The sequence below is a fragment of the Balaenoptera acutorostrata genome, chromosome 19, assembly GCF_949987535.1.
Source record: "Balaenoptera acutorostrata chromosome 19, mBalAcu1.1, whole genome shotgun sequence".
NCBI classification, from domain to species: domain Eukaryota; kingdom Metazoa; phylum Chordata; class Mammalia; order Artiodactyla; family Balaenopteridae; genus Balaenoptera; species Balaenoptera acutorostrata.
Window position 1 is genome coordinate 12,704,592 of NC_080082.1, and position 21,481 is coordinate 12,726,072.

A 21,481-nucleotide genomic window follows, 5' to 3' on the forward strand; every position below is an offset into this window, starting at 1 on the left:
CAGCTGAAGAAATCGGGGGTTTAACCCGGAGAAAGGAAGGCTCAGGCCCTAGAATGCCTGTCTTCCAGTGTCTGAAGGCTGGTCTCTGGTGCAGGGACGGCCTGGCTGTGGGTGGCCCTTGAGTGGGGGTTACCGGGAGACAGGATCCTCCCTAAAAGACAGTCCAGCTCTGTCAGGGTGACCTGACGATCAGCCAGGCTGTTCCCGGGGAGGGGCAGTCAGGGGAACGCAGAGCAGGCGGAGGAGCTCTGGGCAGAGCTGCGAGTGGGGTTTTGTGGGGGTTGGAGGCGGGGGTGTCTCTGGGTTTTCAGCTGGTGAGTGGGAAGGGTTTCTAGGAGCCCTGCTCCGCTGACTTGCAATCACCCTCAGACAGAGATTGGGAGCCCAGCCAGACCACCGGGCAGGCGCCCAGCACCCTGGGCTGGGCAACGTGGGGGTGGGGGTGGGGGGGTTCTGGCCTCCAGACCGGGCGGGCGCGCAGGAGATGGTGCGACTCGAGGTGGCCGCTGAAGGACGGGTAAAGCGTGGAGGCCGAGCCTCGTCGCCGCGTTGGGCCGACAGAAAAATGCCGGGGTCCGGGGTCCTCGCCTTTAACGCGGCCCCGGGCGGAGGAGACGGGAGGGGGAGGGGCGGCACGGGGCGGCGCATGCGCGGCGTGGGCTGGGGCGGCTGGACAGTCCGGCCGCCGGGAGATCGCAGGATCCCGTCGGGAGCCCCGAGAGCGCCGGGACCCCGCGCGGGGGGCTCTGAGCGGCGCGGCAGACCGGCGCCCGCAGCCTGCCGGCGCTGCTGCCCGCCCGGGCCCCGGGAGCGGCGGCCAAGATGTCCGTGCCGGTGAGTACTGACCGCCGGCCGGGACCGCGACCTCGCGCCGCCCGCTGCAGGCCTAATGCCGCCGGGGCTCCGGGCTGGGGGTCGCCCCACCTGGGCCTTCTTGCGTCGGGGGATGGGAGCAGCCTGGGGTGTCTCCGCGAAGCCGGCCTCTCCGCCCCCGCCTTTCTTTCCGTCCTCTCCCTGGAGAGCCGGGTCGGGCTGGGGTCCGTGCTGTCCCCCAGGACTCCTTCCACCACCAGGACGGCTAGGCCTAGTGGGGAGAGGTCTCTGCCGCTCGTTGGGAACCCTCCTCCAGGATGGCTGGGCCGGGTGAGCGGGCGGGGTCTGCGTAGTCCCCCCTGGAAACCACCTAGGACAGCTGCCCTGTTGTGCTCAGGGACCTCACCGGGATGGCCAGGCCCGGAGCCCGGTCTGTACCTCTCCCGAGACTGAGACACCCTTCCCCCGGGACAGCTTGTTGGGGTGGGGATCTGCGCCTACCCCCCAGAACCGGCGGATGCACTCACTTTCCCGGGAAGTTTATCTCTGCGGCTGAACCCCCCAAGGGTTCAGGGCCCAGCCTTTTCTTCCCTCCTAGCCATGCGGTCTTCTCTTCTCACCTGACACCCACTCCTCCTAGCCCAGCAGGCAGGCTTGGGCAGACCCCCAGGGCTCAACACTTCGGCCGGCAACTGGAGGCATCTGAGTCCCACCTCCTGAGGGTGGCAAGTGATCCTGGCCACCGCTGGTCACCAAGCCTCAGGCGCAGGCCGCAGCCCGCTTTACAGATGCACAGACTGAGGTGGGGGCTGACACCCTGCTTCCTTCCCGGAAGGGGCACCTTCTGCTGGAAAGCTGTGGCCTCCAGCCATTGTTTGTCTGCTGCATTAGAGGCTTTCCCTCTGACGGGAAGGGGCAGTGGCCCAGAGCGCCTGTCCCCCTGGCCTGTTTCTGGAACTGCTTGTCACTTGGGGGACCCCGTCCTTACGGTGAAGCAGACAGTTGGGGCTTCCTGGCAGGGCAAGCGGACTTTTAATTACCCACCATAGAGTGTATGGAGATTACTGGAGGAGAGATGCTGTGTAAGTGCAAAGCATTGTTATTATGGAATTAAAGATTCCAGCTCCTGCCCGCCTCCAGAAGCAGTAATGCAGAGTTACAGAAGAAAAATTAGGGCTTCCAGACCGTGCTGATGTGAAGTCCCCACCCCCATCTGTTCTGGTTCACAGCTTAATTGCCTCATCTTTAGAAAGAAAGAAGACAGAAAATGCCTGCCAAGCCCTTCTCCTGCCCTGCTTTCCTGCAAAGCTCTGGGTCTTTTCTGGCTCGGGGCATTGGGGGACCTGCCCTGATCCTATGGGGACTGACCAGAGAGATGAGGTGGGCCACCTGAGCCTGCTTGAGGGCCTGAGTCACCAGGGCAGTAGTGAACGGGGCATGTGACTCTGGCCACATGAAAGGCTGGACAGCCTAAGTTTGGGACATCTGCGCTTGATTTGGTGTGGCCTCCACAGTCACAGCAGAGGTGCGGATCTGGAGTCTGGGGTGGCACCCAGACCCCTTGCCTTACAGCACTTTGGGCAGCCTTCCTGGGCTCTGTGCCTTAGCGGCCCCATCTGTAACAAGAGAGGGATGGTGGGAGGGCCAGGCTCAGGGTGTGATTTGGACAGACAGGCACTGCTGTGGACACCTGCTGTGGAGACCTGCAGTCCAGCTCTGCTCCGTCTCTACACGCCGTTGCCGGCTCCACGTCGCTTCCCACCCTCCCATCCGCAGCCACAGCCCTCGGAGATTCTGCAGAGGGGAGTGGGGGGGGGGGTCTCGCTCTCTGCCCGCTACATGCTGGGCTGTCAGATCACCCTGGCTCTCTCCTGGGACCTTGAGCAATGTGTGAACTGGTGGCACTGGGAGAGGAAGTTCATTTGGGGAGCAGCCATGAAATGTTCAGAAAATTGCTTTCATGTGCTGATGAGCGGTGAGGCCAGCCTCCTGCTCAAGCCCTGCTTTGTGAACCCAGAATGGTGACCGCCCGTGTGGTGCTCACGGACACGTTTGGGTTTTAAGCATACCCGTTCATTTGGGCAGTCTTTTTCTGGATGGGGCTGACGCAGGCACTTTGGCCCACAGCAATTATAGAACGCTTCAGAATGGGATGGGAGGTGATGGCGGCGAGAGAAGAGGTTGGGGCGAGCCAGGTTGGGACAGGAGTGACCTCCTGAGTGTTAGAGCTGGGGGACCCTGCAGGGATCAGCTTGTCTCACTCTGTCATTTGACCCACATGGGGTCTGGGGCCCAGAGAGGGGAAGGCACACGGGGTCCTCCTGACTCCCTGCTTCGTGCTTCTTCCTCTGCCCAGAGCTGAGGGCACAGTTCACACGGCACCTGGAGGTGCACTTCCTGGCTGCTCTCTGACCTCTGCCTTCCTCTTGGGCATGGCTCTTCAGCGCCCAGCACTGTCTCTTCTCTCTGGGCAGGCAGGAAGCGTTTGGAAGGAAGATGGCTGTGCCACCCCCTTCAGACCCCTGGTGGGCATTGGCATCATCCGTATTTAGGAGTGACACTGCCCCCCGGCACTGTCAGGCAGGAAGCCAGCTTCCAGCTTGTAGAGAAGCTGCCTGCTCTCTGTTCCTGCCTCTTGTTTCCTGTCTGGGAAATGGGCACAGCCATTCCAGCCTCTCCTCTGCTCCTTTATTAAGTGAGGACTGGGTCCTTTCAAGGAGCTAAGTGCTGACGTGTGCTGAGTGCATTCTGTGTGCCAGGCGCTGGGCTCGGGGAGGACCTGTAGTCTTGCCAGGGTCGCCTGGCCACTGAGAGACGGAGCCAGGGTGGGAACCAAGTCTGGCAGGATCCAAAGCCAGAAAGTGAGTGTGGCCTCTCTAATTGTAGGGGCTGAGGCCTGTTGAGCCATCCACAGAGGCCAAGGCTGCCGAGAGAGCGACTCTCTGCTCGTGGCTTTCTGAGCATGCGTTTGGGTAACCCCTTCGGCACCGCTGGGCATGAGGCAGCTGGGCCTCTGGGCGGCCAGGCAGCTCACCCGGGGCTGTGCAGCAGGGCGGCTGTAGCCCTGCGGGCCCCAGCAGCAGTCAGTGGAGATCAGCGGAGCAAGAGTGGCACCTGGTTGAACCTCTGCCAGCGGTCCCAGGGTGCCCTTTGTGCCTGGCTCTGTGCCAGCCACCACTGTGACTGGAGAGCTGGCCAGGGAGCTGGGAGGCTCTGCCCTGGGCTCACCACTGGCCTGGGCAGCCAGGCCGTGGACAGCTGGGGCCTGGTAGAACAGGCTCAAAAGGGGACAGTGGGAAGAGGCAGTGTCCAAGTCCAAGGTCCTCAGTTCAGTCTCCGAAGCACCTGGCACGCCCCTCCTGCCACGCTCCTCCCGCTGGCCTTGGACTCTGCCTGGCCCTCCCTCTGCGGGAAGTGATCTTCAACCGCTGCCTCGCTCACCTCGTCACTCCTGCTCGCTCAGGCAGAGGGCAGCGTGCCAGGAAGCCATCCAGGATTCCCATCTGTGATAGTGCATTTATCGCTGGGGTTATCTGGTTGCGGTCAGGCTCCTCAGGGCAGGACCCAGGCCTGCTTGGTTCCTCTCTCTCCAGCCAACCCTGGCCACCTGCCAAGGAAGTGGCCCTGGGAGCACCGAGGAGCCCACCGCCATAAAGGAGTCTGTGTCCCTGTGCAGAGAGCCTGCATCCCAGCCCCTGTCCTGGAAGCCTTGTTGGGGGCTGAGTGGGTTCCCAGAGAGGCTAATTCTGGGTGGGGAGGATATCCGGTGGGTCGAGGGCAAGGGCTCCGGAATGAATGGTGCTGGCTCGTCTGAGCGAATTACTGAACCTCTCTGAGCCTGTGTCCTCTGTATGATGGGGATGTTAACAGCACTGAGCTCTTGGGGTTTTATGAGAACTTGGTGAGGTTTGCAGAAAGCTTTTACTAAGAGGCTAGTAAGTCATAGCAGCTACTGCTGTTGAGGTTATTATCTTTATCCTGCCACTGTTGACTGGTGCAGTGGCCGAGACCCACTCCTGGCACCGGCACGACCAGCTTGGGAAGGGGAGATCAGCTCCCTGCCCCCATAATGTTCCGTGCTGCCCAGCCTGCCTCCAGTAGCTTTCTCTTTATGGTAGGTTCCTGCCAGGGCCTTAGCAGTGGAATGACCCCGGCCCCTCCCCTGCCCCTGCCTGCCTTCGGGACCCCTGCCTCTTGAGCCTTGGATGGACAGGTACTTGTCCTCACCCCACAGATAGAGTGGCCTCCAGTGGGGCCACCATCTGGTCCACTGTGCCTCAGGCCAGCTGGATGCCCTGCCCTGAGGGCCCCCAGGAGTGGGTGCAGTGTTGCCGGCTTTGGAAGCTATTGGATCGGTGGGTACAAGCCTGACTTCAGATGTGATCAGCAGCAGCCTGGCCAGCATGGAACAGGCAGGATCCTGGGTGGGAAGGAGAGCACGCCGGAGGTGGGTCCTGGCACTTTAAGGGAGGGGGCTCAAGCTTGTGGGTGAGGCAGGTGGGCCGCAAGGCTGTAAGGGTGGCACCTCGTGACCCCCCGCCTCCCATGGCCTGGCATGAGGCATGAGCTGCACCTGCCCGCCCGTCTCCTGCCCTCTCTGTGCTCATCTTTGCCTCCCCAGCCTCTGACTTGGCTTCATCACAACCGCTTGCTTTGATTGCATCCAAGTCTAACCCTATTGTTTCTTTGGCTTTCTTTAGTTTGCTGGGCCATTGTCTCCCTCTCTTCAAGAAAAAGACCTGGGTGGGGGACTTCCCTGGCAGTCCAGTGGTTAGGACTCTGCGCTCCCACTGCAGGGGGCTCAGGGTTTGATCCCTGGTCGGGGTAAGATCCTGCATGCTGCTCAGCCCAGCCAAAAAAGAAAAAAAGAAAAAGACCTGGGGACAGGTTGGGAGCCTTGGAGGTGGTGATGCATGCCCGCTCTGCCAGGAGAGGTGGTCACAAGTTGTGGCTCTAAAGTTAATCCCTTCTCTAACGGGAATTAGAGGCTGAGGGAACTTTTTAGTAGTTTTAATTTATTATTTAAACCCTGCTGAGTTCCAGTAAGGAGTTGAAGCAGATTATAACATGGATTTTTATTTATTTATGGCTGTGTTGGGTCTTCGTTTCTGTGCGAGGGCTTTCTCTAGTTGGGACAAGCGGGGGCCACTCTTCATCGCTGTGCGCGGGCCTCTCACTATCGCGGCCTCTCTTGTTGCGGAGCACAGGCTCCAGACGTGCAGGCTCAGTCATTGTGGCTCACGGGCCCAGCTGCTCCGCGGCATGTGGGATCTTCCCAGACCAGGGCTCGAACCCATGTCCCCTGCATTGGCAGGCAGATTCTCAACCACTGCGCCACCAGGGAAGCCCCGAAGCAGATTATAGTGAAAGACACAAACAGTCTGGGATCATCAAAAGATCCAGAACTATGTACTGTATGGGGAAGGTAGGCATGCAGATTTAACTTGAAGCTCCCTGACAGCCAGGGCAAAAAGGGTAACACGGTGGGTTTAGGATTGAAGTACCTATTTTTTGGTATTCCTAATGCTATGTATTGTTTCCTCTGTACTTTGTTTTATTTTTACCAGTTGAGACTCTCTTATTGAGGTAGATTTTCTTTTTTTTTTTTAATTTTATTTATTTTTGGCTGTGTTGGGTCTTCATTGCTGCATGCGGGCTTTCTCTAGTTGTGGCGAGCGGGGGCTACTCTTCGTTGCGGTGCGCAGGCTTCTCATTGCGGTGGCTTCTCTTGTTGCGAAGCACGGGTTCTAGGGCACGCAGGCTCAGTATTTGTGGCACGCGGGCTCAGTAGTTGTGGCGCACGGGCTTGGTTGCCCCGCGGCATGTGGGATCTTTCCGGACCAGGGATTGAACCCGTGTCCCCAGCACTGGCAGGCGGATTGTTAACCACTGCGCCACCAGGGAAGTCCCTGAGGTAGATTTTCTACGTAGTGAAATTGAAAGATGTTAAGTATACAGTTGGATAAGTTTTGACTAATGTAGACCGCATGTAACCATCAATCAAATCAAGATAATGAACCTCTCCATCATCTCAGAAAGTTCACAAGTACCCCCTTCACAGTCAAGTGTGCCCTACCCCCTGTAAGGTGGTCAACATTCTTTTTTCTTTTTTAAAAGGAAAAACTGTGATTATCCTGTGATCTCTTTTTTTAATTAATTTTTATTGGCGTATAGTTGATTTACAATGTTGTGTTAGTTTCTAAGGTGGCCAGCATTCTGATTTCTCTCATCATGGCATGGTTTCGCCTGTTCTTGAACTTGAACTTGATGTAAGTGGAAGCATATAGTATATACTCTTTGGGGTCTGGCTTTTTTCATTCAGCAAAATGATTTTGAGATTTTCATCCACATGGTGTGTATCAGTAGTTCTCTTTTCGTTGCTGTGCTGAGTGTTCCACTTTTGACTATGAATTTATCTACTTATCCATTCTCTTGCTGATGGATATCTGTCTCTAGTCTTTCTGTGCTGTGTATTTTTAATACTGGAACATACTAGTGTTAGTGGTGGTGTAATACCCTATTTCAGTATTTTATAAAACCTGATATCCAATCATGTGTGCGTTGAGGCATGCCCAGAGAGTCGTCTGTGCCCCCAAATCCTGGATTCCCCAAAGTTGCACGATTGTCAGAGTGGTGTGACCACATGCCTTCTTGTTCACAGCCCTCCCCAGGTATCCAGGGTTTGAATTCCCTCTTCCCAGGTTGGCCATGAGGTGAAGCATCTTAGGTTTTTGGGTCACCTGTGTTTCTCCCAGGCCTCTGTGCCCACCAGAGGTCCTAGTGGGGAGAGGCTTCTAGGAGAGGATGGAGCCTGTCTTGGGAGCTGACCCTATCCCTCCACCCTCCCTGGTCGGGACAGATTCCTGGTCTCCCCGCTTTGTCCCTGGCTGCTCGCCACGACGCCCCACCAGGCAGACACTCCTGGCTGCTCCCAGTTAACTCTGGATGCCCCCAGCCTGCGGGACACCGCACCACTCAAGAAGCTAAGAGCAGGGAGGGGTTGCTTGGGAGCCACTCCCTGCGTCCCTAACACCTCTGTGCTCCGCTCTTCACACTGAGGGAATTGGCACGCCTGTGCTATTCTTACAAACCTTTACTGTTATTTTTTTCTGCATAATGAACCTTAGCAAAAGATTCACACATCTGCTCATCAGAGAGGAGCCCCCAGGCACCTTGTATAAAGTAGCCCCTGCCACCAGTCTGCTCTCTGCTGTCTGCTTGGTTCTCCCACAGGCGTTCCCATGTTTATCTGTTTGTCCCCCTCACACGCCCTGGAGTGTACGTTCCTTGAGGACAGGACTTGTTTTCCTGGCAGCCGTATCCCAGCAGGGAGTGGGTGCTGTAGTATGTGCAGTGATAGGCCCGACAACCAGCCACTCCCCACTCCCCCGGCTGAGGGGAGACCCTGCCCGCCTCTCAGTGTTGGCTGGTGGAGCTGGGGGCAACAGGGCTTCACAGAACGATTTTTGCTGCAGAATCTCAGACGAGGTTGAGGTTTTGTTCCTCGTGTGGTTCAGGGGCTAGGGAAGCTCAGGGCACTTGAGCAGCGGCTGGGAGGACAGGGAGGGCTTACTGGAGTGCACTTGTGCATGAGCTGTGGGCCCAAGGGAGTGTGCTTGGCAGGGCAGGGCTGTGTGTGATGGGGAGGTACGTGAGTGTGCCGCTGACACCAGGGTGCAGCCGTGCACTGCGCCTGCACGTGCCTGCTATCTCATGGCCTGGTGATGGGCAGGGCTCCTGGCGGTGGTTACATTTAACAGACGCACTGACCAAGGCTCTGAAAGATGCAGTGACCACTGAGGTCCCATGCCAGGTGGAATCTTTAATGGGCTCTACTCCTGTCCTTGTAGGCTACACCTGGGTGAGGGTTGGGCCTGGGTCTCCTGGGGCACCTGGAGCCTTTCTCTGTAGGTTGGAGCAGGCTCAGGTGGGAGGCCCCCAGTGCGGTTCAAGGAGGGAGAAAAAGCCACACTTCCTCGGTGGCTGCTGTAGCTGTGCTCTCTTTGTGTTCACGCCTTCCTGAACTCCCACCCCACTGCCCCCAGAGCTCCCAGGGTCCCTCCTGTGACTCCACTGGCCCCCTGACCCCAGCTGACGTCTGGCCAACACTGCTGCCCCTCTGGGGGTCTCTGTGGGTGTGGGCACCTGTGCTGCTATGGAAGCAGGCTCGGGGGGCAGCAGATGGCACGTAAGTCGCCCCTTCTCCCTGCCCTGATATGCTGGAGCTGGCTGCCATGGGGAGAGGCAGGCGCAGACGGAGGGCTGGGACTGCTTCTTGACCACACCCCGGGCCCTGCCCACCCAGGCTGTCAGCCTGAGCTGGGCCTCCAGCGGCTAAGCTTTCTCTCTGAGGACAGGGTCTTGTCCCCAGCCCTTCGTTCCCCCACCCCCGTGTCCTCCCTGGCTGCGGCAGGGTCAGGCCCCAGGGAGTGGTGTCCCAGTGCCATCAGGGAGGGCAGCCTTCTCATTATGCACACATGGGGCCTGGTTTTTGCTTCTCTGAGGCACATGGGGAGGGGGCTTCGAAGAGAAGGGAGGACTCAGGCCACGGGGTCAGCACCCTGGGCTGGGGCAAAGAGCCCCTGGGAAGTGCCCCAGCCTTGTGAGCAGAGTCGCTCGCTCACTCGATGAAGCAGGCACCTCCCCGCAGGTGCCTCTGCTGCTGTTTAATTTCCAAATTAGAAAAGCAGTTAAAAGAATCAGGAGACTGTGTCGCTCCTTCCAGTTCCCAGTCCTTGAAAGAGCTGGAGTGGGAGGGGAGGGAGCTGTGGGAGGGAGGGGGGCACTGGGTTTGCTGGGATCCAGGCCCATCTACCCTCCTCCGCCACCCCTAGGCTCTGTCCCCACACCTTTGGTCCTGGTCCTGCCCCTGTACACCGGTGTCTGGGGACTGGCCTGGGACGATGCTAAAGGGACTCGAAGGCTGGGAACTAGAGCCCACCCCCCCACAGTCCGAGTCACCACTGCAGTGACAAACGGACTGCCCCATGGTTACTCCACCCTTGGAGAGCAGGGGAGGATGGGAGAGCTCTTTATGGCTCCGACACCCGCCCTAAGTGTGCAGGCTCTGCTCTGTCTGAGATCACCCAGGGTGCTGTTCTGTGGGCACACCCCTGGGTAGCCAGGTACGGTTACATTTTTAGTTTGTAGCTTTGTCGCTTCCTGGAGGTGTGACCTGGGCAAGGCACTGCCCCTCTCTGAGCCTCTGGGTGGTGGTAGTTCTGTCCTGGTCCCCAGGAGGGCAGTGAGGACTGACTGACACGGGGTGTGTGGGGTGTCCGGCCTGTGTGACAGTGGTTCTTGATGCAGTGGGCTGGCCTCTTCTCCAGGCCATCCACAGGGGTCCCTCCACCCTTGCCCAGGCAGGGCTGGCTCCGGCTTGCAGGCTGGCTTTGAGCTTGCCAGTGTGCGTGGCCAGCCCAGGGGCAAGGCGTCAACACCCGTAACCCTACAGATACATCATTTCTTCCTGTGCCTGGGGCTGGCAGCACTCACCTCCGGCCTCAGGAAGCCCTTTCCTGCTGCCGCTCCCAGAGCCGGCCATCAGCTGACCCATCCAGCCACCCTCTGTGCTGCTGGGAAAACCAAGGCTTTAGGAGGGGAAGGGGGCTGTCTGAGTCACACTGTGCCAGCCATTTTAGCCCACTCTTTTCACTTGTCATCAGCATTTTCTTGCATGATTTTAGTCTTTGCAAGTGGCCATCTTAAGAGCTGCACAATCTTCCATTGAGAGGCTCTGGTTGCCCAACCAGTCCCCTATAGTTGGGCATTTAGGTTATGCCCCCTCTTTGTTTGCTGTTATAAATGCTGCCACAGACATTGTTGGGGCTAAAGCAAGAATAGTTCTTTGTGCTGTGGCTCTGACCTAGAGAATAAGACCCCAAAAGCCCAGAGAGCCGGAGCCGGGTCTCCCCACTTAGGGTCTAGGATCAGCAGCAGCCCTCACCCCAGGGGACACTTTAATGGACAGACGAGAACCAACGTCCCTGTCTGAGTCTTAACCACTGGACCAGCAGGGAAGTCGCTGGGCCCCAGTTCTGAACTCAGTTGTGTTTGAGGGTGGTGCTTGGGTCTCAGATGCCTGTCCTTTGGGGTCTCTGAGTGCGGCAGGGTCCTTGGCTTTCCTGCGTGTCCCTGCCCCTCGATTCCCTTTCTGCCCTGTCCTGAAGTTGCCTGCCGCAGGGGAGTCAGGGCGGACTGCACTCTAGGATCCCCACCGTCCCTTCTGTGGCCACCAGTTCTTTCCCTTCTGTGGCTGAAGTCTGTGGGATGGGGCAAGGGGCAGTAAACTGGGTCTCAACCTCTTCCTCTGGAAGATGGGGCTAATCGTGAAGCCTGTTTTGCAGGATCACTGCGGGCATGAAATGAGCACGTGGTCATAGAGACCCTGGCCCAGGGCCAGCCTGGATGCTGTCCTGGGGGCTGCGTCACTTGGCAGTCGGCCCGGGAGGGTCTGCTCCCCCATACACCCCAGCCAGAGCCTGCCCAGTGGGTGCCCCTCCCCCACTCCCCCTTGGCAGGCCTGGGAGGGGGCATTCCTCTCCCCCTCCAGCTACTCCCCTTGCAGCACATTGGGGCACAGATCCTGGGGCCTTGATTCCAAAGCGGAAATGCCATTCTGGGAGGCACAGTCTTGGGGGGGGGGGCGGGGAGTTTAAGTGGAAAAGGAGCAAATTTTTGAAATGCCTGGGCCAGAGCTGGGTTCTCCTCCCCCGCCTGCCCGCCCACAGGAGCAACCCCGCCCCCAGCACTGCTTTAATCCAGCCCCAGAGAGGGAGGGTCTCCGGTCCTCCTCCTCCCAGGCAGCCTCCTCCTGTCTCCCAAGGCCAGCTAGGACAGAGTAAGGCCAGCCCTTTTGTGTCCCTGCCCATCCCTGCAGAGACCTCCTGCTGTCTGGCTGTGAAGCCTGGTCCCCACCCGACTCCCCACCGGAGTGGAGACCCGGGGAAAACCTAGGGACTCCCTCCAGCTCCCAGCATGGACAGATGTTCACACACAGCCCAGCTGGTTCTGATCTGATTCCTTGGAACCTGGAATGCCAGCCAGGCTGAGGGCAGGGGCAGGGGCAGGGTTTCGGAGGGGCTGAGCCCACAGTTTCCTTTCTGACTTTGGGGCACAGCTTTGGGAACAAGCAGGAGAGGATACCCTAGGTAGTGTTCCCCTGAGAGCTGGCTCTTCTGTGGGAGAACTGGGCTGTTTTGAAGGTTACAGGAGGTCCAGTCTTGAGGAGGGCAGAGGGTAGCAGCTAGTTGTCCCATTGCTTCTTGAGGACTCTGGGTCACGCTGAGTCCAAATCCCATTGCTCCTTACCCACACCCTATGCTGGGAGTTCTGTCCAGTGGTTCCCCGAGAAACTTTGGGGGAAATGCAGATGTCCAGATTCCCCCCACACCCGGGATTTCTGGAGGAGGGGACTTGTGGGAGGGGTTTTTTAGGAGGGGATTCCTAAAAAACAGGAATCTGTTTTTTAACAAGCTCTCCAGGGGACCTGTGACCAGCCAGACTTGGGGTGCCCTAGCCCAGCTCCTTCCTTTTACAGATGGGAGAGGGCCTGGCCAAGGTAGCACACCTGGCGAGAGGCTGAGTCGGCCAGCCCTGGGTGTCAGGTGGAGGGGCACCTGTCGGTGCACCGTGGGCTTGTATGTATTTTATAGGCCGTGCCTGAGGGTTCTCTGCACGGTGTGCCCCACTGCTTCCCTGGAATTTCGAGCTGCCTGATGGTGTCCACACACTCAGCAAATGGGACAGTCTAGTTCTGGAGAGGCCCCATCCTAGATCTCTGCAGACCACTGTGTAACCCTGGACTGTACTCAGGGACTCTGGCTGGCTATGTAGGGTGACAGTCATCAACTTGCCCCCTAGGGAGGGGGAGCTCAGGAGAACCAAGGCGCCCTCCACTCAGTTTCTCTGTCGTGCTTCTTCCCTCCCCCTCATTCTCATCAGCATCCCTCCCACCCCCTGTTGCTGAAACAGGAGTCGTTGGGGCACAGGCGTTAGCTCTGGACAGCGCTGACTGAGGGATTGGGGTAGGGGCACATCTCCTAGAGCAGCACCGAGACAGTGGGGGACACTTCGAGGAGACTGAATTCAATTCAGAGGAGAAGGTGGGAGATCGCAAGCTTCTTGTCCCTTGGTGCACTGGAGCCTCCCGCGCACGGCTGGTAGAACATGATGCGCTCCGGTTCTACTCTCCCTAGATTACAGGGACAGCCCTCTCTCTAGATTACAGGGACAGCCGTAGTCCCCAGCTTCCCTGCTGTGTCTTCATATCCTGGGGCTCTTACACCGAAGGCCTGACCAGAGTCGGTGCAGTGGTCGTATTATTAGTTTTCTGCCAGCTGGGCCATGCCCCTCTAGATGCACATCTGAGTCGGACTGCCGGATGGACACGCGTGAAATGCCCCAGGTTGGTGGGCGGGGAAGGCAGACTTGAAGCTGGTACCTCCGGGGCTGCAACGACCACGGGGGAGGAGGGCAATCCTGGCAGTCTTCCCAGAAGAAGGCTTAGGCCTTTGAGGAGGGTCGCGTTCTCGCCCATGGTGGAGGGCAGGGACGGGTGTGCGGAGAAAAGGCGATATCCCGCGTATCCGGCAGGCGCTTGGAGCTTAGCGCGGGTGCAAGGGTGCGGGGTGGGGGACGGTCCCACTGGGCGGCGCGTGCCCGCGCGCTCCCGCAGCCACCCGCGCCCCCGAGCCAGCGGCTCATTTGCATGGGGAGCCCGAACGGCCAATGGGCGCGCGGGGCCGGGCATGCCGGGAGCCGGGCTGGGCCCGCCGGCCTCGGCGGCGGTGGCGGGCGGGGCGAGATGGGACCGGCTCTGTACGGCGGCGGCGGCGGCGGCAGTGGCCGGCGAGGTGGCTGAGGCGGCCGGACCAGGACCCGGGCGGCTTCGGGGCTCTCAGGAATCCGAGAGCGCGCGGCGCGGGCAGTTCTCTGTGCGCCCTGCGGGGAGCCGGGGCCCCAGGCCGACCCGACACGATGAACTACCTGGTGAGTGCGGTCAGCGCGGCCAGTGCGGCCGGAGTCCACTCGCAGTGGCCTGGGCGGGGTCCGCGCGCCAGGGAGCGTCGGCCGAGGGCCGCGTACCGGCTTGGAGGCGACCCAGCTCTACCCGCGCCCGGGGCGGTCCCAGGCGGGAAAGAGTTAACTGAGTGGCATTTCCTGCCGGACCTGCGGGTCCTGGGAACTACGGGCCGCTGGAGCCTCCGCGGGGGCGTGACCGGGCCGGGGTCCGAGGTCCTGGAAAACCCCCCTTCTGCCCTGGCAGGGGCTCCCGGAGGCCAGGACTGCGGAGGATCCCAGAGCTTGCGCGTCCCGGGTGCGGCTGGAAGGACCGGACTCGGGGGCCGCGGGCCGGTAGGAGAGTTCCTGGATCCGGGAAAGTTGCTGGCCGGAGGCCCGCTCTCCCCCTGCCGGCCGCTGCCTGCTGGGTGACCTTGGGCCTGTGAGCCCTGTCTCCGAGCCTCACTTTCATCGCTACGAGGAGCGGTCCGAGGTCCCCTGGACCATGAACTTTCCAGGGGCGTGAAGTTCCAAGAAGCAGGGTGGCGGTCCGTGTGTTTTGGAGTGAGGGCTGCCCATGCCCCCAGGTTAGGGGTTGAGGGCTGGGTGAGCAAGCGCGGGTGTCCACGGAGAAGTTAATAATTAATCCCCGGCCCGCCCGCGCTGGATTCCGGGACCCAGGGCGGGAGCTTCTCGGTTATTACCTACCGTGGTTGCAAAAACGGTTGTAGGAGCCGGGTCTTGGCAGGGGAGTCCAGGGCCACGCCGCGATCCCCGGGTCCTAGCCTCCGCGGGTAGAGCGTGGGAGCTGGGAGGGGCGGGGCCGCTGCTCGGGTGGCCGCAGCCCGGGCGCCCAGACCCTCATTGCTGCTGCAGAGCCCAGGGCGGTGTTGAAGGATTCGGGGAAGCTGAGATTTGCTGAGGGCCGGGCGTGGTCAGGGGATGTGAGGGGGTTAGAGTCTGGAGAGATGTTGGGGTCTCCCATCCCTTAGTAGGAGCAGTGGCTCCCTAACTGGTCTTGAGAACAGGGAGTCTATTTCCTTGGCACTCCTAGCATCAGGAAGAGTCTAAGCTGGGAGGTACTCTCTGGGTTTGCTGTGCAGATTTCAGCCAGGCCGGGAGATGTTCCTCATCCCCCCGGGCTGGGGGACACGCCCCCCACCCATGACTCTTTCCTTTCCAGGGTGGAGAGCTGATGGTGGGAGTGGAGGGATGGCAGGGCTAACAGGCTTAGAAAAGCAGGAGAAGGGCCAGGTGCAGGTGGAGACTGGCAGGAAGGGAGGTCTGGGAGGACCTGCCGGCAAGCTCTCCTGGCACTAGCACCCACCACCCGCTTGCCATGGGCAAGGAAAGAGTCCTGTAGGTGCTGGGTGGAGGCAGGGCAGGGCAGCCCCAGCTTCTGCCAAGGCAGTCACCCTCAGCTGCCGGTGACTTTTACGCTTGTGCTGAACAGAGGCGTTAGCGTTGTGGGCTGGCATCATCTCCCCAGGCTTGGGCAAGGGATTGAAGTAAGGGCAGTGCCACTAGGGAATCCTTCCTAATCAGGAAGGGCCCCTAAGACACCTGCTCTCCCCGTGAGTCATACAGATGGTACCAATGGGGAGACTGAGGCATAGAGAGGGGCAGTTACTTGTCCTCACAGAACCGTATCCAGAACACAGTCTCCTGGTATGGCCCCATGCTCTAGCCATGTGCTCCCCCTGCTCTGGGATTGGGGGTGCTCTGGCCCTTGGGGTGCTGCTATGCTCTACTGGGGCTGCCAACTTGGTGGGGTCTCTCTGGCTCCTTAGTAGCCCCCTCCTGGCCTCCATTATTCTTTTAGGAGATCCCACCACCCTTTGTCTCTCGGGCCTGGAGAACTCCCTCCACCATCCCCCAGGAGCCCACAGCCAGTTGGGGCAGCCAGAACCAGCCAGCAGGTGGAAGGGGGAGGAGCAGTGTTAGCGTCATGCTTGGAGGGCAGGGTGTAGGGTAGGGCGGGACAGGGTCGTTCTCCAGCAGAGACACTGGCCAGATTCCTCCTCCTCTGGATCCTTAAGGCCCCCAAATAAGGGGCTACAGAGTGGTCTCCCTCCAGGGGGCAGGCTGGGCCCTCTAGCACTGGGGAGAGGCCCTGACTCCATTTCCGTCTCGTTGTGCTAACTTCCTCCCACCTGTGAGTGAGGAGTGGGGCAGAGTACCAGCCTGCCGTGGAAGGAGCTCAGAGGGTGGAGGGGCAGGGCCCCGTCTCGGTCCCCTATTTCCATTGCTCATCCTGAAGTCAGGGGCTTGGTACTTTTTTCAGGGCTGGAGAACCCTGCTTTTTGTGCCGGTGTGTCCTCCATCCCTGCGGAAGCAGATGGTGCTGCTCTAAGGGCTGCTGAAAGTTATCATTTAGGGCTGGAGAGGGGCAGAGCTGAGGAGGCTTTAGATGTCCAGGTGGGGAAACTAAGGCTTCGTAAGGAGTGAAGTCCCTGCTGTCCCACCCGGGCTTCTGCTTCTGCCCCTCCAGTGGCATATCTGGGGCTGGCCACGGTGGGTTACCAGGGCCTGGTGCTGTCCCTGAAGCGAAGGTCAACCTCATGCTGGGCCCTCTGCTGAGAGACCAAATCCCAAGACTGAACAAGCCGGTCTACTCAAACATGTCTGGGGTCTGCCAGCCTGGGTCGGTTCCCTGGGCTGGGTGGCAGTGGTGAGGGTTCTAATTGGTTGAGGACCACTCCCAAGCTGTCAGAAGTTGGGGTGGGCTGGAGGGCGGAGGGCTCCGCTCTCGTGCCACCCACATGGGCTCCTTGGTGCCCTGGCCCCAGGCCCACCTGTTCCCACCATCCGAGGTGTGTTGGGGGCTGCAGATGCCCTGTCCTGCAGTAGGAGGGCCCTCCCCATGACACCTCTCTTCCTCTGCCCAGCCTCGCTGGGACAGTGCCTGGTATGCCCTGGCAGGAGTGGGGCCAGGGGCCTGCTTCGACCCAAGAGCTGGGCACAAAGACATCTGCTTTTGCCACTGTAGCCAAGGCCAGCTCGGGGCTCCTGATTGTCTGAGGGAGCTGCTGGCGGTGGCCACCCACAGGTGGGTTTTTAGTCCTTTGTTCTGTAGACCTGTCCTCTGGGTGCTGAGTGTCAGGCATGGGGCTGAGGACCCACACACGGCCTCTTCTCTGTCCTCTGAGCCTCAGGCACTGCCAAGGCAGGCAGGGAAGGAGCCATGCTCCCCTTGTCCCCTTGGGGTGGCTCTGGAATGGGGAGCTCATCCACGCTTGTCACGCTGAGCACTGAGGACTTGAGCCCAGAGCCTGGTCACTCAGTTGTCCTGGGAGAACTAAGGGGAGGGTGATGCCAAGGCCGGCTGTTGCAGAGTTCCGCCCAGGATGAGGGTGTGGGGCCGTCTGGGAAGGGAAGAGGCACTGCCCTCCCAGCCCCATCGCAGCCGGGAGGCGGAGCAGAGGATTGTCAGGACCCTGGCCAGTGGGCCCGTAGCCGCTGCCCCTCCGGCGGGATTCCCAGGGCACAAGTGAGCAGTGGTTGTGGGTGTAGACCGCCACTTGGGCACACGTACGTAGGGCCTGTATCCAGTGGTCACGGGGGCTCCTTGGGACAAGCAACCAGAATACCCCAGAAGTAAACTTGGCCCAGGTTTGAGATGGTTCTTTGTATGAAGAGAACTAGAGTTTCCCTAGTGACTGCTGTGTGGGGGGGCTCTGTGCCTGGGGCTGGGGTGTGTGTCGGGGTGGGGGGCAGGGAGGGATGGAAAAGCCCTGTGAAATTTCCACTCCTGGCTTCCATGGACCTAAGCAGTACCCCGGGAGCCACCCAGCTGCACTCTGTCATACAGCCCAGATCTGCCTCTGCCACTTCCTGACCATGACCCTGGCGAGTCAAGTGACTGTTGTGCACCTCAGTTTCTCCATCCGTAGGTGGAGGCAATCACAGTGGCTCACAGGGTTGAAAGAGATAATTGAGGTACACCAAAGAGCCCTGCCTCTCACTGCCGGCATTATTGTCATCACTGTGAACCTGTCAGTCTCCCCACCACCAGGTAGCACCGTCCCCCAGAATCGGGGTTTGGGGATACCCAGAGCACATCCAGGGCTCTCCGGGGCAGCAGGCTGAGGTAAAGCCCGTCAGATGGCCGCTGACACGTGCCCGTTGGCGGCCAAGGCCCAGCTGCTCCGTGTCTGTGGGCCCGGGTGGGTCTGGCACACACAATGAGGGCCATTCTCAGACCGGGCAGGGCCGGTGGGGCAGCCCTCTCAGCTCCCATGTTCAACAACCAGGGTGTTGTTCTGGGCAGGCCCAACTGGCAGGCCGCTGCCTGGGCAGTGTTGGCATCGGGCAGGGGGCTCTCCTCTGTCCCCTCCCTCTGGGGTGAGTGAGCCCCAAAGGGCCTTCCTGGCTTTCTCAGGCGTGGCCGCGTGGCTCCCAGGGAGGGCAGGGCACCACCTTCTGCAAGGGGGGCTTTTGCCTGAACCCGCCCGTCCAGCAGCCCCATGCTCAGCCCTGCTCTGGGCCAGGCCTGGCGTGCATGTGCGGTGGAGGGGCGTTCCATGCTGAAGCAGACAGGCCCCTCCCATTCTGGGTGCCCGGGTTGGGGGCACGAAGTGGGCAGTAACAGAGGTGTTGATCAGCACTTCGAGGTGAGGGCAGTGAGGTGTGGGTGCCCAAGGAGGGGCGTGGGAGCTTTCCTGGGCGGGGGACGTATGACACCTAAGTCACGTCCTGAAGGAGGAGTAGGACACAGCGAGAGGTTTCCTAGGGTCGCGGATGAGGTGGCCAGAGACTCGGGCGAGTCAGCAGCAGTCTCCGTGGTGCCTTGGGCCCAGCTGGCTGGCAGAGTTGGCCTGGACTGTGATGGTACCCTGGTGGTGTGCCCCTCCCAGAGGTCACAGCTGTGTCCTCTTGTGAGCTTGGGGGAAGCACTTGATTGGCCCAACAGTGAGGAAGGCTGGAAAGCCAGGTTCTGGGTAGACTGGCCCCCCTCTTCCAAGCTGGGACAAGGCACTGGGTCCTGGGGAGCATGTCCAGAGCAGGAACGCTCAGGTGGTGTGGGTTTTGCCTTATTCTGCCATGGGATGCCACCATTTGGATGGCATTGACTGAGCTCTCCCTGCAGCATCCCAAGGCATCCTGCAGTGTGACTGGCCCCAGCCTGCCTGCCAGTCCAGGGCCACAATCCTGTCTCCCCTCCAGCTTTTCCCTATTTCAGTGTCTTGGCTCATGCCTGCCCTCTGCCCACGTGCCCTTCCCTGGCTGGTTCATGGTCGCCTAGTTTTCGTTCTTCATGAGTCACCTGAAATGTCCTCCTTGGGGGAGGCCACCTCTGACCATCCTATGTGTAGTGGCCCTGTTGCACATGCCACATTTCCCCCTGTCCTGGCAAATCGTTTTGTGTCTGCCTGCCCTGCTTGGATGCAAGCCCCGTGCAGACAAGGGCCTGGTCGACCTAGGCTTGCACCGTCTTGCAGGGCCTGGCCCAGCACCTGGCAGAGGGCAGATGCCAGGTGAATCTTTTATTACACAAAAGAACTGCCCTATGAAACCAGGATTGTCACCTTAACACAAGGGGTCTGGGTGCTCAGAGAGGCTAAGGGACTTGCCCAAGGTCCCCAGCAGTGGGAGGGAGAGCCAGGCCCAGGTCTGGTCTCAGCGGCTGCTCTGCCCTGGAGGGAGGTGGAGGAGTGTGTCAGGAGCAGCTGGAGAGGCTCAGGGGCCCAAAGGGGCGGGTGCTTGGCCAGCTGGAGCGCTGCGGCGCCAGCCGTGCCCAGGACTGCGGAGGGCCTGCCTCTGGGGCTCGGCGGGGGGAGGGGGCACCAGCTGACGCAGGCAGAGGAGCTCCTGGTGCCAGGCGCCTGGTGCCACGTGCCCACCCTGAGAGGTGCTTCCCAGCCTGGCTCCGGCCGCCCCGGACTATACAGTTGCAGTCGGAATTGGCCTTGACTGCTCATCGAGCTCATGCCCAGGAGGGGAGAGCGGGCCACCCTGGGTGCAGGAGGCCCCGGTAGCTCCCTGGGCAGCTCTCCTGGGTCCAGGGGACCCTCCCTCCTCCCCCTTCCCCCTCCCGCTGGACCTTGCCCTTGGCAGAGCTCTCCAGCCTCCCTGAGAGCCCAGCCCTGCCCAGCAGGGCCTGGCCGAAGCCCCTCTGCCAGCCTCCCCTGGGCTGCCCTCCTCTAAGAGGTGAGGGGCCTCTGAGGGGCATTCCCCTCTGTCTGCACCCCACCCCCTTTGGCTGGGCTGGAGGGGAATTTTCCTGTGACTCACTCTGCTGGCACTTCCTGTGGTCACCAGGGCAGGGGCTGAGGGGACCCAGCGGGGTGGCTCTTGTGTTCTGGGGTCATTGGGGGAGGGTGGGTTGGGTGTCCCGCCCCCCTGACGGGGTGTGATTCCCTGAGCAGGCTGCAGACCATATTTGGGAAACTTGCTTTTCCTGCAGGCAGCCTGGGGATGGGACCCATGAGTCCAGTGGGCAGCAGGGCAGCCCCCGCCCCATCTGCTCCTCCTGGGGCCTTGGCCTCTGACCTGCTTCGGCCTTGCCCGTCCCATCCTGCCTTGGAGCCTAGGAGGTAGTCCACTGTTTTCTTTTTCAGGGTGTATATTTTTTCAACCCCCAAACCAAGAAATGCTCATTAAATACAAATTGAAAACTTCTGAAAAACAGGAAGAAAAAGCATCCCTCATTGTCTCAAACATTATCCTCTCCCCGTTTTTTAAGTTGAAGTGACATTTTATTGAGGACTCATTTATGCCTCAGTGCACTGCTAAGCGTCCTAACTGTGGTGTGGACAGTGTTGGCGCCGCCAGTAGTTCCGAGGGCCCTTGCCCTGGCGCTCACCTTGGTGCAGGGCGAATTCGCTTGCTCTGCTCTCTGTGCGCTGCCTGCCTGGGCTGGCTTCTCCCCTGGGCCTTGTCCCTCTTGGCTCCCAGCTTTCTGGCCTCTGGCTCCTCCTGAGCTGCTCTGGAGGAGTGGGCTCCCCGCCAGTGCTCCCCCGAGTCTGGGCGTGCAGTCCTGGGCCTGGAGCACGCACTGCCTGCCCCGGCTTCCCCCATGGGCTGCCGTCCCCCTTGATGGTGTTCCGTCCTCTTCCCTAATCCTCACTGTGACGGGCAGGGGAGACGGAGCTCAGAGGGGCTCCTTCTGGCCCCTGATGCTGGTGTGGAGGTGGGCCCTCCTAGACTTGTGTGAGGCCTCACCCCGACTTCTCTCTGCCCCCAGTTGGAATCCAGGGGATGAGACCCAGGCCCACGTGGGGAAGGGCGGTCCGAACCCAGGTCCCATTTCCGAGTCAGATCTAGACCAGGCTCTGCATCTTCAGTCCCCAGGAGACTCAGGGGAGGGCGACCAGAGCTAAGGCCTGGCTGGTGGGGCCGGTGCCCAGCTGGCCTGGCACTGTCCTCTCCACAGGCCTGGCCTTCCCACCCAGGCGCCTGCTTCGCTCCTGCCCTCTGCTGGACTGACCTTGGCCCTCTGGCTGGGGCCCCTCTGTGATATCTCTGGGCCCAGCCAGAGCCCTCACCCGCGCAAGCAGCAGAGGCCAAGGACTGAAAACGTGGGGCCTCTCCACCCGGTTCTCTGTCCCTGGTGAGGTTCTGGGCCTGCCGGCACAGTGCCTGCCAATGCTGGGGTCCTCCTGTCTGTCCCCACAGCCTTGCCAAGGCCTGCACAGGCTGCTGGGCTACTGGGCCTCTGCACGGA

General features: G+C 60.4%; 1 protein-coding gene across 3 annotated transcripts in view; it reads left to right on the forward strand.

Annotated features, from left to right (window-relative positions):
• The first annotated feature begins 387 nt into the window (after window positions 1-387).
• BCAR1 (BCAR1 scaffold protein, Cas family member) overlaps window positions 388-21,481 on the forward strand; it is a 39,283-nt gene continuing 18,189 nt past the window's right edge. The window contains exon 1 of one of the 3 annotated variants that reach the window (XM_057533986.1): window positions 388-517. In XM_057533986.1, the coding sequence (XP_057389969.1) occupies window positions 485-517 (33 nt within the window). In that variant the 5' untranslated portion in view covers window positions 388-484. Of the gene's footprint in view, window positions 518-629; window positions 835-13,567; window positions 13,804-21,481 lie in introns of those variants that run through there. The other 2 variants (XM_057533987.1, XM_057533985.1) reach the window with 2 other exon arrangements.